Here is a 14,870-nt window from a genome sequence, read left to right on the forward strand (position 1 = left end):
AAACTTTTCTGATTGACTTCTTGAAAATTCTGAATAATTTACTTCACTATTCACTAACTAAATATGTCTATTAACTTTCATAATGAACTGGCCTGACTTCTGACTAAAAACTTTCTGACTGCTTGACTTCAGACTAAAAACTGCCATCTTGAATCCAAATCACGGGTATTTATATCTTTTCAATCTTCCAGAACCATCTGGTAAGAAATCATGTTCCAATTTGTTCTATCACTTCTATATAGATGTTCTCGAAAAAAATATCTGTTCGATCCACCGCCATAATCATTATTTCGAGAATGTTCGACTGTAAACAATGGTCACACTCTGCACTCTGAAGAATTCGTTAATGTTCCATTGATAATTTTGTTGACATTTAGGCTTTTCAGATCAGAATAAACATTTAAATCATCAAATATATATAAATTAAACACCTCAAACCAACATTATTATTATAACCCCACTTATATTCGTATTATGATTAATTTCTATCTGTCAATCCACTGTATAGTTGGTTGCCTAAGCACATGGCTCACTTAAATCTATTTACAACATTAAAATTACTAAAATACAACTTTTTACAATTATTATATGCTAATTTATTAAAAATGCCCTCACATAAATATATTTTTATAAATTTCTCTAGTATATAACTTATTTAAAATAATCAAATACTTTTTTATATCTAATATTATGTAGTATATAACTTATAAATTATTTTCTATAAACCCCAATCGTCACAATATATATATATATATATATATATATATATATATATATATATATATATATATATATATATATATATATATATATATATATATATATATATATATATATATATATATGTAAAAGTAAACCTATGTTTATTTTAAGTGAAACAGCAGGGCTTAGTTATTTTTAGTTATTTAAAGTTTTAGGTTGTATGACTGTTTAAGTTTTATTGACATTGACATATATTGTAAATTGTATGGTACAATTGTCAAATTACTTAATGGCGTAAGAAATAGCATTGTTCTTGATTCTCTTTTTAGGTTTGTATTTTTGTTAAGTTATTTTAGTTATGTTATTATTGTTAATAATTTATATTGTAGAATTTTAACGATAATAAACTCTTTTTAGACGAATTCAAACTGCTATCTCTTCACATGAATAAGGGTATGATATTACACTTATAAATCAAGAACTTAAGCTGATAAAAAAAAATATAGTGATAACTATAAATTTCCAAGCCGTTATTTGGATAAAACGATATTTAAGAATGAATTTTACATCAATGAGAATTTGCATGGCTATAGAAGCAAACAGTAGTGATAGTAAGAAAAATGTATATAAATTTAAGTGGCTGCAGCCAACAGGGTCCCGTTTTTATTATGAAATCCCCTTTGAAAAACAAAGTCAAATTGATCATTCTGAACTATTTCATCTGAAAAAAGTGAAGAATATATTAGCATCTATGAAAACAAGAGGATCCTTTAGAACATGTACTATAGCATTAGAAGACAATTTGAAGGAGATTTATTTTGATTCAGATGGTGATGTGGTTTATCAAAGTGAGTACTTACAACAGACCTTATTACCAGTGTATGAGAAGATAGAAACAGCTGAACAATTTCCATCATTTGCTGAGTTGCTCCAGAAATTTAATGACACAAATTTACCTAAAGTTGAAAAGAAAAATTTAAAAAAAATAAAAGATGATTTTGTACTTCGAAATTTTGATGGAAATAATGTTCCAATGAATTCATGGCTCAAGACCTTCGAATCAGAATGTTTGCGATGTGAGGTGGTTGCTGATGAAGACAAGATTTTGATTCTACGTTTGTTTCTTGATGGAATAGCAAAAGAATGGTTTGAATCAAAAATAATAACATTAGGCTTAGATAACAGTTTTGAGGTATGGAAAATTAATTTTTTAGATAGTTTTTGTGAAACAGGTTGGCATAATCATAGGCAAGCTTATTCTTTTAGGTATATAGGTGGTAGTATTGTTGATTATGCGTTTCGTAAAGAAAATTTATTGCTAAATATAAAGAATGATTTTCCCATTGATATACTAATTGATTTAATTGTAACAAATTTGCCAATTTATATACAAGATAATATTAATAGAGCCGACGTTACAACAATGGAAAAATTGGTAGGTGAATTACGAAAATTGGAAAGTTTAGTTATAAAAAAGAAGAATAAATTGGAGACAAAACCAAATTTTTATCAAAAATCTACTATAATACCAGAAGAACAGAAAACTACTTGTCAATATTGTGATAGAAAAGGATTCCCTGGGAGGTTTCATCCAGAGGCAATATGCCGTTTAAAGCAAAAAGATAAAAAGGTAACAAAAGAAAACAAATCAAATGATATTAAATATATTAATAATATTGCTATACAGGAGACATTAAATGAAACAGTAACTGAACAAAAAAACTAGATTTGCTGCCATTGATCAAATTAAAAGTATTCCTAAATAATAAAGAATTATGTGGAGTTTATGACCCAGGCTCAAATGTTACTCTTCTGAATTCGAAGGTGGCAAGAAAGTTAGGATTAGATATTCAAGAAGATAGGAATATGTTTAAAACGATAAATGGCAGAACAAATTTTACAGGAAAACTAATTGCAAAACTGAAAATTAATAAAATTGAGAAAAATATTAATCTTTTTGTAATTAATGATGAATATTTTGAGCACGATATTCTACTCGGATTAGATTCTATTTTAAATTTTCAAATGAAACAAGATTTTGATTTAGAGATTTATCAAAGATTATACGGAAAAATTGAAGAAAAAATCGAAAAATTTAATTATAATATTAATATTACAGAATACTCCATAAACTTTAATGAGGGAATTCCCACAGAACTTTTTGAAGCAAAATTACAACATTTATTGCCATATCAGAAAAATAAAATAGAAATATTACTAAATAAATATGACAATATTTTTGCAAAACATAAATTTGACATTGGGCAGGTTCAAAATAATGAAGCTCAAATTAAACTTTTAGAACATAAATTTGTTGCAAAAAGACCCTATAGATGCTCGATAGAAGACCAAAAAGAGATAGAATTTCAAATAGGACAATTATTAAAAGCAAATTTAATAGAAGAATCATCTTCACCTTTTGCAGCACCTGTTACATTGGCTTTTAAAAAAGATGAAGGATCTAAAACAAGATTGTGCATTGACTTTCGTGAGTTAAACAAATTAATTATTCCTGAACCCCAACCTTTTCCTTTAATTGACGAGATTTTGACCAAAACAAGGAATGCTAGGTTCTTTACTACTTTAGATATAAATTCTGCTTTTTGGTGTATTCCAGTTCGGATAAAAGATAAATACAAGACAGCCTTCGTTACCCAAAGTGGTCATTGGCAATGGAAATGCTTACCTTTTGGGCTTAAAACATCTCCCGCAATATTTCAAAGAATTTTAAGTAATATTATCAGGAAGCATAATTTAAATTCATTTTGTATAAACTACATAGATGACATTTTAATATTCTCATTATCATTTGAAGAACACTTAGACCATATAGAAAGACTTATGAAAGCAATTATTGAAGAGGGATTTAGGCTCAAACTTCTAAAATGTAATTTTGCAAGAGAAGAGGTTAAATATTTGGGACACATTGTGGGACACAATTCAGTTCGTCCGTTACATGATAATTTAATATCGATCAGAGATTTTCCAGCACCAGACACGAGAAAAAAAGTACGACAGTTTTTGGGAAAAGTAAATTTTTACCACAAATATATAAAAGATTCAGCTAGGTTATTAGAGCCACTACATAATTTACTTAGAAAAGATATCAAATTCCACTGGTCTTTAAGCTGCCAAACAGCTTTTGATAGGGCAAAGAATATCCTCTGTTCTGAACCTATACTAGCCATTTTTAACCCAAATGCTCCTACAACTATATATACAGATGCTAGTGTTCTAGGAATTGGTGCGGTTCTGAAACAAAAACAAAGAGATGGAGAAATGAAACCCGTAGCATACTTTTCAAAAAAATTGAACAAATATCAAAAAAATAAAAAGGCTATTTTTTTAGAATGCCTGGCAATTAAAGAAGCAATAAAATTTTGGCAATACTGGCTAATGGGAAGAAAATTTCTCGTTATTACTGATCATAAACCCCTTGAGGGAAGAGAACTTCGTACAAGACCAGATGAAGAATTAGGAGATATGACACATTTTCTTTCACAATTTGACTTCGACATTAAATATGAACCCGGAAAAGAAAATGTAGAAGCAGACTGCCTTTCTAGAAACCCAGTGTTGGAAAATATGAAAAATGCAGAAACATTCATAAGAACAGTAAACCTAGTCACATTAACTGAGATAAAACAAGACCAAAATAATAATCGACAAGTTATAGATACAATGAGAGGAACAATTTTGAACCAAGATATATTTTATAAATTAAGGAAGAATGAAAAAAGAATAATTTTATCCAAAGATTTTGGAAAAGAGTTAATAACAAAAGTTCACAAATTTTATGGTCATATTTGTGCTGGTAAAGTAACAAACAAAATTAGAAATTTTTACTACATTAAGAATATAGATTCACTAGCAAAGGATATCTGTCAAAAATGCGAGATCTGCTGTAAAAATAAAACAAGAATCGGTTCAAAATATGGTCTTCTGTCACAATTGGGTCCAGCAAAAGAACCTTTTCAGATAATGTCCTTAGATACAATAGGAGGATTTGGTGGCAATCGTTCGACAAAAAAATACCTCCACTTACTTGTAGATCACTTCACCAGATATGCGTTTGCAGTTACTTCTAAAAATCAGACCACAGATGATTTCATAAAATTAATCGCCAAAATTCAAGATAAACACCCCATAAAAACATTATTAACAGATCAGTATCCAGGAATTAATTCCAAAATATTTAGAAATCATATGAAACATTTAAATATTCAACTAATTTTTACAGCAGTAGACTGTCCATTCTCGAATGGATTAAATGAAAGACTTAATCAGACATTAGTTAACAGAATAAGATGCAAACAAAATGAAACTAGAATTCGAGCATGGACAAAAATAGCTGAAGAATGTATAGAGGAATACAATAAAACAGATCATTCTGTAACCGGATATAGCCCAGAATATTTGCTTTTTGGAAAAGCAGATCCGATTGTTCCCGAGGAACTGTGTGAGACAACAAATGTATCAAAAGATAAAGAAATAGCCTATAAAAATTCGGTACGACATCATGAATATAATAAAAAACTGTATGACAAAAATAGAAAATCCTATGAATTCAAAGAGGGAGATTGGGCATATGTAGAAAATAAATCAAAACTAAATAGAAAAAAACTTGACGAAGTAAGAGTAGGTCCATTTCAAATAAAAAAACAAATTTCAAATACATTATATGAAGTAGATATTGGATACAAAAAGAATGATATGAATTATTTCCATATTTCAAAATTGATGCCTTGTGATAAACCATATACTTAGATGGTTTATCATACCTTTTTGGTAGGGGGATGTAAAAGTAAACCTATGTTTATTTTAAGTGAAACAGCAGGGCTTAGTTATTTTTAGTTATTTAAAGTTTTAGGTTGTATGACTGTTTAAGTTTTATTGACATTGACATATATTGTAAATTGTATGGTACAATTGTCAAATTACTTAATGGCGTAAGAAATAGCATTGTTCTTGATTCTCTTTTTAGGTTTGTATTTTTGTTAAGTTATTTTAGTTATGTTATTATTGTTAATAATTTATATTGTAGAATTTTAACGATAATAAACTCTTTTTAGACGAATTCAAACTGCTATCTCTTCACATGAATAAGGGTATGATATTACACTTATATATATATATATATATATATATATATATATATATATATATATATATATATATATATATATATATATTATATATATATACTTATTGTAGTTACTGTAATTTAACTTGTTTATAACATCAATTATCTTTTGTATTTGTTACTTAAATTGATGGTAAAATATAAAACAAAAAAACATATTTATATAAGTAATATTACATTTCTTAAGACCCACTCGATCCTTAGTGTTACCTTTCCCTAGTGACAAACCCTAATTTTCTTCACCTAGTTCTTTAGTTCACTTCCTTTCCATTTCGTCTCTTGAATGCAATAAGTATGTACATGTACATGTACTCTCAATATTTACACGCATTCACCAATTTACATATTACATATATTTACAATATTTACATATTGTACTCTTACTTGTAAAACTTCCAATATTTCATGACTCTATCCGGATTTTTCTAACCCGTAGACCTGAAATAGACCTCACCCGGAAATCTAAAGGTAGGCTATGTTTTCTTCCAGAACATTTTACCCTCAAGAGATGTCATCTTAGATATACATTTCACTTATTATTTGGGTATTGAAGTCAAAACTGGGGCTTAGATAAAGCATACTATTATTTGAAGAGTCAAGCTTTGGGAAAATTTTATTTCCTTTTTCAAGAATTTTTATAATGCAAAAAAGGAAAAAAAGCACAATATGTACAAATGTAATGGGTTTTTGGGTAAAAACTTACCAAAATATAGATTAAAAATACATATTGGTTCTTTTGAACAAAATTAGACTACACAGCAGACTGCTGTAATGCATATTGAATAGAAAAACAAATTGAAATAATAATCGCACTTTCCTAATTAATGAAAAAATTTTAGTTACATGTTAAAATTGATTTTTATAGGAAATAGCTTCTGAAACGTTTCTGTATAGAACCACATCATTGACCGAAAGACAAAATATAACTATGTATTCAGTAAAACTATCGTTTTAATACATAACAGAAAAAGTGCGTTCAAATCGCATCAAACTGTACCGAGAGTATCTAAATAGAAATAGTAGGATTTTTAACTACCATTTATCAAGAACGCGACGTAGAGATAGAAACTCATTTGGAATTTTAGCATCCAGGTTTCGCATCTTTCGAACGCTTCTAAATTTGAAGGTGAAAAGTATTGGGAATGTGGTTTTGGCCCTGCATAACTTTTTGCTTAGGAATTCTCCAGATTACTACAGCCCTTCAGGAAACCATAACAGCAAAAACATTGACAACAGCGAAAGGGTGAAAGATATGATTCCGAAATGGTCCACAACCTACAGCGCGGGATCAAGGGACAGGTATTACTTAGTGCTGCCAAGATCATAGACACAATAAGAGTAGACTAGGCATTGTGAGTAAAATACTGAAACGCGGAGCACTCGATCGGCGGTCTATCTATCTCTCTTTAGCACGTAGCATAATAAAAGCATCTCCCACGACCAGCGTCCATTACTCCCACCTATATTATTTTGGTAGATCACGCGCAGAAGACAGACAAAAATAGCTAGACCACTCAAAGTGAATATTGTCGTTTCACCCGTATTCGCAGAATGGCCTATACCTTACCTAGTCTATTCTTATTGTATCTGGTCAATACAGTAAGCTACAATTTAAGTGTATAAGTACCTTAACGCTCTGTTCGACGACGGTGGTCTGTCAGGCCAAGCCTACGACGTAAAACTTTAATTTCTTAAAAATAAATAATCTTTTTTTTTTAATTTTTTTTTCCTCTTTATAGAGGGGGGGTCTGGAATCTTCCAAAGACATCTTAGTCCAGGACGCCGCCTGACTAACTTTAGTGCAGGATTCGTTCTTCGTACTCCCGGCGATAGTTCCCGAGGTACTTTAAAATGCCCTCTCGTTGCCGAGTCTACGCCGAACGCCTACCTGCTAAACCAGACCCTCCTCTGTCATCCAGCGATCCGGAAGCGGAATGGCCGCTGTAAGGCCGGCATTACTTCCGAATCACTACCTTTATTCATTCATTCTCCATTCATACACATCCACACTCTATTCATCAGCAAGGAGGTTCCCTGTCTCATTCCAGTTCGGCATTATTTCCAGATGGGCATTTGCTCCTTCCCCACAGTCTGACTCACGCATTCCAACTCATACAGTGTGACCCACTTTTCTAGCTTCACCTTTCAGCATCATTCACTCTTACCTTTAGCGTTGGTTTAGCAGTCTTTCTTCCTCTTCCTTTTTCTTGATCACTGCACAGATATAGCTGTGTATATTAGTCCAAACTAATTTATTTTCAATCATTCTCTCAATCATTTCTCTCACTGTAACAAAATTCACACCTGTCTCTCTCTCCATTCTGTTCCTTTCCACTATCCATCTGCTGCAATCTAACATCGTACGTGTCACAGTGTCCAAGTATCCACAGTATAGGCATTCATCTGTATCAGCCTTTCCGATCCTATAGAGATAGGCCCTAAAACACCCGTGTCCTGTGAGCACCTGCGTCAGGAAATAATCCAGTCGCCTGTGGCCACAGTCCACCCAATCTCTTATGTTCGGGATCAGCATTTTCGTCCACTGTGCCACATCTTCCGTGTTGTTCCATTCTTCTTGCCATCTTTCAACTGACCTTAGTAGATAGACTACCTGTGTCTGAGCGCAACCCCTAAATCGCAACCCCTAAAATCGCAACCCCCGGTCGTAAGTTCCAAACGGCTTAACGTAGGATGACGTACGAGGGCTCGTTGGAAAGGGGATGAAAAATGGGGTTAAACGCAGTATGTGCCGTGCGCATTGGAGCATGCGAAAAGGTCATTACGTCATATCTTTGTTTCTATTGTCTTTATTCTAAGACGTCGCTTGACATACATAGAGTAACGGAATTTAAATAAAACAACCATTAAGAAGGAACACATTAACCTTTATTCATATATAGTTACAATTTTGTTTAACAAAGTTTTTAATTGTTTTAATAGGCCGTCTTCAGGGCAGTGTATTCCAAAAAGTTCCCAGTTAAACGTTCCTGCTGCTAAAACTTTACGTGTGTATTCGCTATACTTATAATAGGTATTGTTCTGGAAAAAGTAAATAAACCCATCTGTGTAGCGGAATGCTGATGTTATTTTATCTGGTAGTCCTGGGAAGAGATAATTTATTGGTCCACGGTTTAAGACATCTCCAGCTTCGTTAAATTCAGTATAAGAATTATCATTGTATAATAAATACGTTTGACCGCTGTTTGTTTAAAACAAGGCATTTATTTTGGTTCTCGCAGGTATAGAAGGAAACATAAAACGTTTTTGAATTTTTAAATTGGGAAAAGATGCAGCGTAATACTGATTATTGCTTATAGTTCTATCTTATATCTTATAGTTCTATAGTACTAAGTGTCCCTCGGAATTCTGAAAAACATGTGAAACGTGCGTAGACCTTAACTCTTTGGGGAGATAATCGGTAATTAATTCAGGATATTTTGGAAGGCGCATCTCATTTAAATCAAACTTCCATATATAAGGGCCAGATCCAACGTACATTCGATAATTTGGAAATTGTGGAGATGTAGCTAGAAACATTAAATCGGGATACTGAATTAGACATATGTTTTTTATTGCAGGTGTTTTCGGCAAATAGGCCCTGTTGTTTAGTGCAGGTGTTTTCGGTACATTGCTCCTGGTTTGCGAAATTGTTCGCGTAACTGGTGTTGTTGTTGGTATGGGAACTGTTTTTGGTCCATATAGCATGCTCATTGCCTTTTTATCATCATCACCAAAACTTGACACATCTTGGTGATACCAAGCATACATAATAGACGAATCACTAGTACTATGTTCCAGTCCGAAGGAATGACCAATTTCATGCATAAGGACAGCCAAAAAATTGACTTCATCATCAGGAGCTCTGCCATTTCCTACATACCACCGTTCATTAGCATCAAGATGAATTTCGGTACATTCACCGTTTGCCTGGGATAGTATGCGTGGGCCAATACTTTTCCGGGGCCATCGAAATTAAATGAACATTTAGAGGTTCCTTGACAACTTGCTCGAAAATTATGATTATTTGGCACCACAGTTATAGTAATATCAGGCTTTGAAGAAGGTATTATTACTCTTTTAAACTTTTAATTAGATATTTTCTCCCATCTAGCGAAAGCTTTTGCAGCAAGATTTGTATAACCAGGATTACTAATAGCTTGAGGGAAATACCAGCGTAAAATCGTTTTATTCTACTTCGAATGAATTGCATAGTTATTGTCTCCAACAGAACATCTAGGCTTATTAATCATATTCATAGTATCATTATTTAATGTTCCGGTCACCGGAAGATTGTATCTTTCTTGAAATTCAACGAAGACCATATCTATACTAGAAATAGCATTACTGGATGTATTTAGATATCCGAAACGTTTAAGAAAAGAACTAGCATATTCCAGAGTGCTATTCTCTGCACACACAGATACAGAGAGCAACAATAAGACATGTAAACAGACAAGCATCTCGATTTATACTAATTTCCAAAAATTGTTAATACAGTTCTTTATACAAAAATCCAAACACACACACATCTTCTGACTGAAGAAGTTTGTGTGTAATATTAACCGTATTTTTATAAAGCATATATTATATGAATAAAATTAGTATTAATCAAAGAATTGAAATTATATACAGAAATATATTAAATAATATGTTAAAAAATAGTGCATTTGTTAGCAAAACCCTGCAGTGATTGTTACTCCGAGATATTTAAAACTCTCCACTCTTTCAAAGTTATATGGGTCTATTGTCACATTTTGCCCTATTCTATCTCGTCCCTTTTGTCTGTTGATGCACATGTATTTGGTTTTCTCTTCGTTTACCCTAAAACCAGTTTTCTTTGCCTCTACCTCAAATTTATTAAAAGTCTCCTTCACATTGGTGACAGTGTTTCCCACAATGTTAATGTCATCTGCATAAGCTAGTAGTCATTTTGGTCCATTTACTGCCAGTAATTCTGTTTTAAGGTGTGTTGCTCTTACTACTTTCTCCAGGATGATATTAAAGATTAGAGGTGACAGCGCATCTCCTTGTTTCGGGTCATTGCTTATTTCGAAAGATTTTCAGAGTTTGTTACCTATCCGTAATGGAAATCTATGAAGAGATTATGGATAGTTCTATTAAATTCCCATCCTTTTTCAAGCAGCTGTCTTAGAGTAAAAATATGATCTATGGTCGATCTATGTTTTCTGAAACCGGCTTGGTATTCTCCCATGAATAATATACACTAAGCTCGTAACGTCTAAATGCCTCAACGTACAACAACGCGCAAGGTATCGAGGGAAAGGGGAGGTGGTAACGAATATGCTAAGATAAAAAATAAATGCAAAGACTGTGCAAAAACGGCACATTATCGTATCTCTGTTGTTATTAATCAGATTACTATGTGTAACACGTTAAATGAAAGAGGAGGGAGTAGCGAATACGTTAACACAAAAAACAAGCGCAAAGACATTGCCAAAACGGCATTACATTATATCTCCGTTTCTATTGGTCCGATCATGACGTACAAAGGCTCGTTGGAAAGAGGAGGATATATCGAATATGTTATCACAAAAAACAAAAACAAAGACATTATTAAAACGGAACTGTATCGGATCTTCGTTGCTACTTATCGGACTGTAGCATAATAGACGTTGAACGAAAGGAGAGTAGTCACTGAGACTAACAGAGAAACAAACATCTTTAGTCTATCGCTTCTCTCTCGAAATAATGTATGAAAGGCAAGGTGACGCTGTCACATGATTAATCGAAGAACGTATACCATTCTTACAGTATGAAGAAACCAAAAACATCATCTGTAAAAAATATCTTCTCTGATTGAGTACTACTATACACGGATCTCCACTTAACGTACAGAACTCATTGAAAAAATGCCTCTCTCTCTCTAGATATCTCGAAACAATTCATATGTAATTGAAATGGATAAAACGGATAAACCAACATATTATATTACTTGCTGTAGATATCAGCCATATGATTACTGCACTACAAGGGTTTCATCTGAATGTTCAAAACTATACATGAGTCTCCTCTGAACGCTCATTTATTTACGGTCTCCCACAGAGCGGTACATTATTAATTCTCAACGTCAATGTGATTAAACATCCACTGCTGGACATAGGTCTTCCACAGAGCGGTGTATAACTTAATTCATCAGTTGTTAACACTTAAACATCAGCTAGCTAATATCTAACGCATAGCATACGCATTTATTTATAGTATGGCATACAATAAGAATACATAATTAAAAATCAATATAAAACGTTACATAAAGGATTACAAACGAACTTCTAATGTATTAATAATAAAATGTAAAACAGTTTCGATAAAATTTAATTTAATGTAAAACGACAGACCGTCAGTCACATTGTTGAAGAATGCCCCCGAAGGCGATTCCCAGGAGTTTTAGATGACTTCCTGAATGCGACAGAAAATAGCAGACGTATGTAAGACGCACTATAACGCATATTAGACGTACAACAGACGTATAGCAGACGCATATCAGACGTATATCAGATGCAAGCTCTGACAGAACAATCACTAAAGAAAATCTGTCGAAAAAAAAACAAAATTTGGCACTACTCTGGTATGGACACGTCCAAAGGATGGACGACAACAGAATAACAAAAAGTATTATAATGGGCACCACAGGAAAGACGAAAGAGATACAGGTCAACAACTACTCTACACAACTCACCAATATGATTATTGATATACGATATCGTTTTGTTGCATACTATATTTTATCTACAACAATTACCATTGTACAATGATATTCAGATATAATCCAATAATGAGGAGGCCCAACAAAAGTATGTATACCATTCTTCCAGTATGGCCAAACAAGTAAGGTATATTACTCGACATAGATATAAGTTGAACTATCACAAACCGACAAGGATCTAAAAGTTCTCTACAAGCCACATCTGAACGGCCCCTACTATACATAAATCTCCACTAAACGTTCTCTACAAGACACATCTGAATGACCACTACTATATACAAATCTCCACTGAACGTACAATTCGACAAGAGTCTCCGCTGAACGCTCACTAATACACACAGATCACATCTGAACTTACAATTAGCCAAGAGTCTTATCTAAACATCCACTACTATACATAAATCTCCAATATGACCATTTTTCGATTTGTTCCATACTATATTACTCTACAACAATTCCCATTTTACAATGATATTCAGATATAATCGAATTATGGCGAAGACTAACCAACAAATGGTTACCATCCATAAATTATGTTCAAATCAACTAACGTGCCAAACGGCCATTACATTATATCTTCGTTGTTATTTATCTGATTTTGACGCACGAGACGTTAAATGAAAGGCGAAAGGAAAGCGTAAATATTTGCATACTATAGTTTATCTACGACGAGCAAGTAATGTATTGTTTTATAGTGAATAGTGAACATTGGTCTCTGTAAGAATATATGGTATATGTAGGTAATTTAGGTATATTAACAAAGAAAAATCAAATTAAATACATTTGTAGAGTATATATAGTTATAGAGTATATTATGTTATATGAAAGAAAAACTCAGCCATCAAGTAAAGACATGACTACCACAATACGCTACGCTAATTTTAAGACAGAAATGCTGTACATGAAATGATAGAAAAAATCTATAAAATATCTGATATAGAAACACGTAAGACAGAAATGGACAATAATAATGGACAATAATAATAGAAAATGTTTAAAATATCTGACATAGAAACACGTAAGAGAGAAAATCTGTAGATAAAATGATAGAAAAATGTATAAAATATCTAACATATAAACACGTAAGACAGAAATGCTGTACATAAAATAATAGAAAATATCTGACATAGAAACACGTAAGGCAGAAAGCATGGACAATAATGATGGAAAATGTATAAAATATTTCACATAGATACATGTAAGGCAGAAATGCTGTACATAAAATGATAGAAAATGTGTAAAATATCTGACACAGAAACACGTAAGGCAGAAAGCACGGACAATAATGTATAAAAAATCAAACATACAAACACGTAAGACAGAAATGTTGTACATAAAATGATAGAAAATGTGTAAAATATCTGACTTAGATACACGTAAGGCAGAAATGCTGTACATAAAATGATAGAAAATGTGTAAAATATCTGACAACAAAATTAAATAAAAATCTAAAATACCGAAACAGATCTAAAATTCGGATCAGATCTAGAACCTTTATATAGAATACATTCGTATATGGATAAAAATAATTCGGTACGTATGTACAAGAGTCAAATTTCACGTATTGGAAAAGCCAAAGAAGATACGCATGGAAAAGCCAAACAAGAGACGCAACGCAAAAACAGTTGTATGAAGTATGTACTTAAAACACAATAATTAGTAATTTTTACAAAACCCCACTTGTAAATTATATGTATTTTCGAATTGTGGCTTAAGTGTAATCATAATGTTTATATTTGTTAAAAAATAATACATATCAAACACACATCTTTATTTATTTAATTCATTCTTGATGGATGAAACTCTCCTCGGTTATTGAGATGAATTTAGGTTCTGAAGTATTTCGTTTTTTCTTAGTATCGCAACCGCCAGGCTGCGATAAATAGTAAATAATCTCTAGATAGTGCAATTCGTCTGCTAATAATTCTGCTTCTGTTCCATTTAGCGCATCGATTTTGAAAGAATTTTAAAGCCATTTACAAGCGTGTTTGGATCATTTTGTTCGTTATAGAGAGTCCACAGTTCTTCCAGTCGGTCAAGTATCTGTTTCTCCGTTATAACCCCTTTATCGACTCTTATGGTGAAATCAGCATGAATTTTATTTTCTACCTGTATATGTGGTGCCGCGAAGCGACCCGACCTAACCTAATAAATTAACCATCGCTCAACCATCTCTAACTTTACTCAAGAGACGAAAAGACGCTTTACTCCCATGTTAATTATATGTAAGGTGTAACGTGTTGACTTTAAAACGTGACGTTTTTTACGTGATTCGTGACGTTTTGACGTGACGCGTGATGT

At 32.4% G+C, this 14,870-nt stretch overlaps 1 protein-coding gene across 1 annotated transcript; it reads left to right on the top strand.

The window, feature by feature from the left end:
- Positions 1-867: 867 nt before the first annotated feature.
- On the top strand, positions 868-2,690 carry LOC140452586 (uncharacterized). The gene is made up of 2 exons (XM_072546903.1): positions 868-1,031; positions 1,120-2,690. Exon 2 carries the CDS (start codon positions 1,259-1,261, stop codon positions 2,426-2,428), a length of 1,170 nt encoding a protein of 389 aa, XP_072403004.1. The 5' UTR covers positions 868-1,031; positions 1,120-1,258; the 3' UTR covers positions 2,429-2,690.
- Positions 2,691-14,870: the final 12,180 nt, after the last annotated feature.

Source organism: Diabrotica undecimpunctata, chromosome 11, assembly GCF_040954645.1.
Source record: "Diabrotica undecimpunctata isolate CICGRU chromosome 11, icDiaUnde3, whole genome shotgun sequence".
Taxonomy (NCBI): domain Eukaryota; kingdom Metazoa; phylum Arthropoda; class Insecta; order Coleoptera; family Chrysomelidae; genus Diabrotica; species Diabrotica undecimpunctata.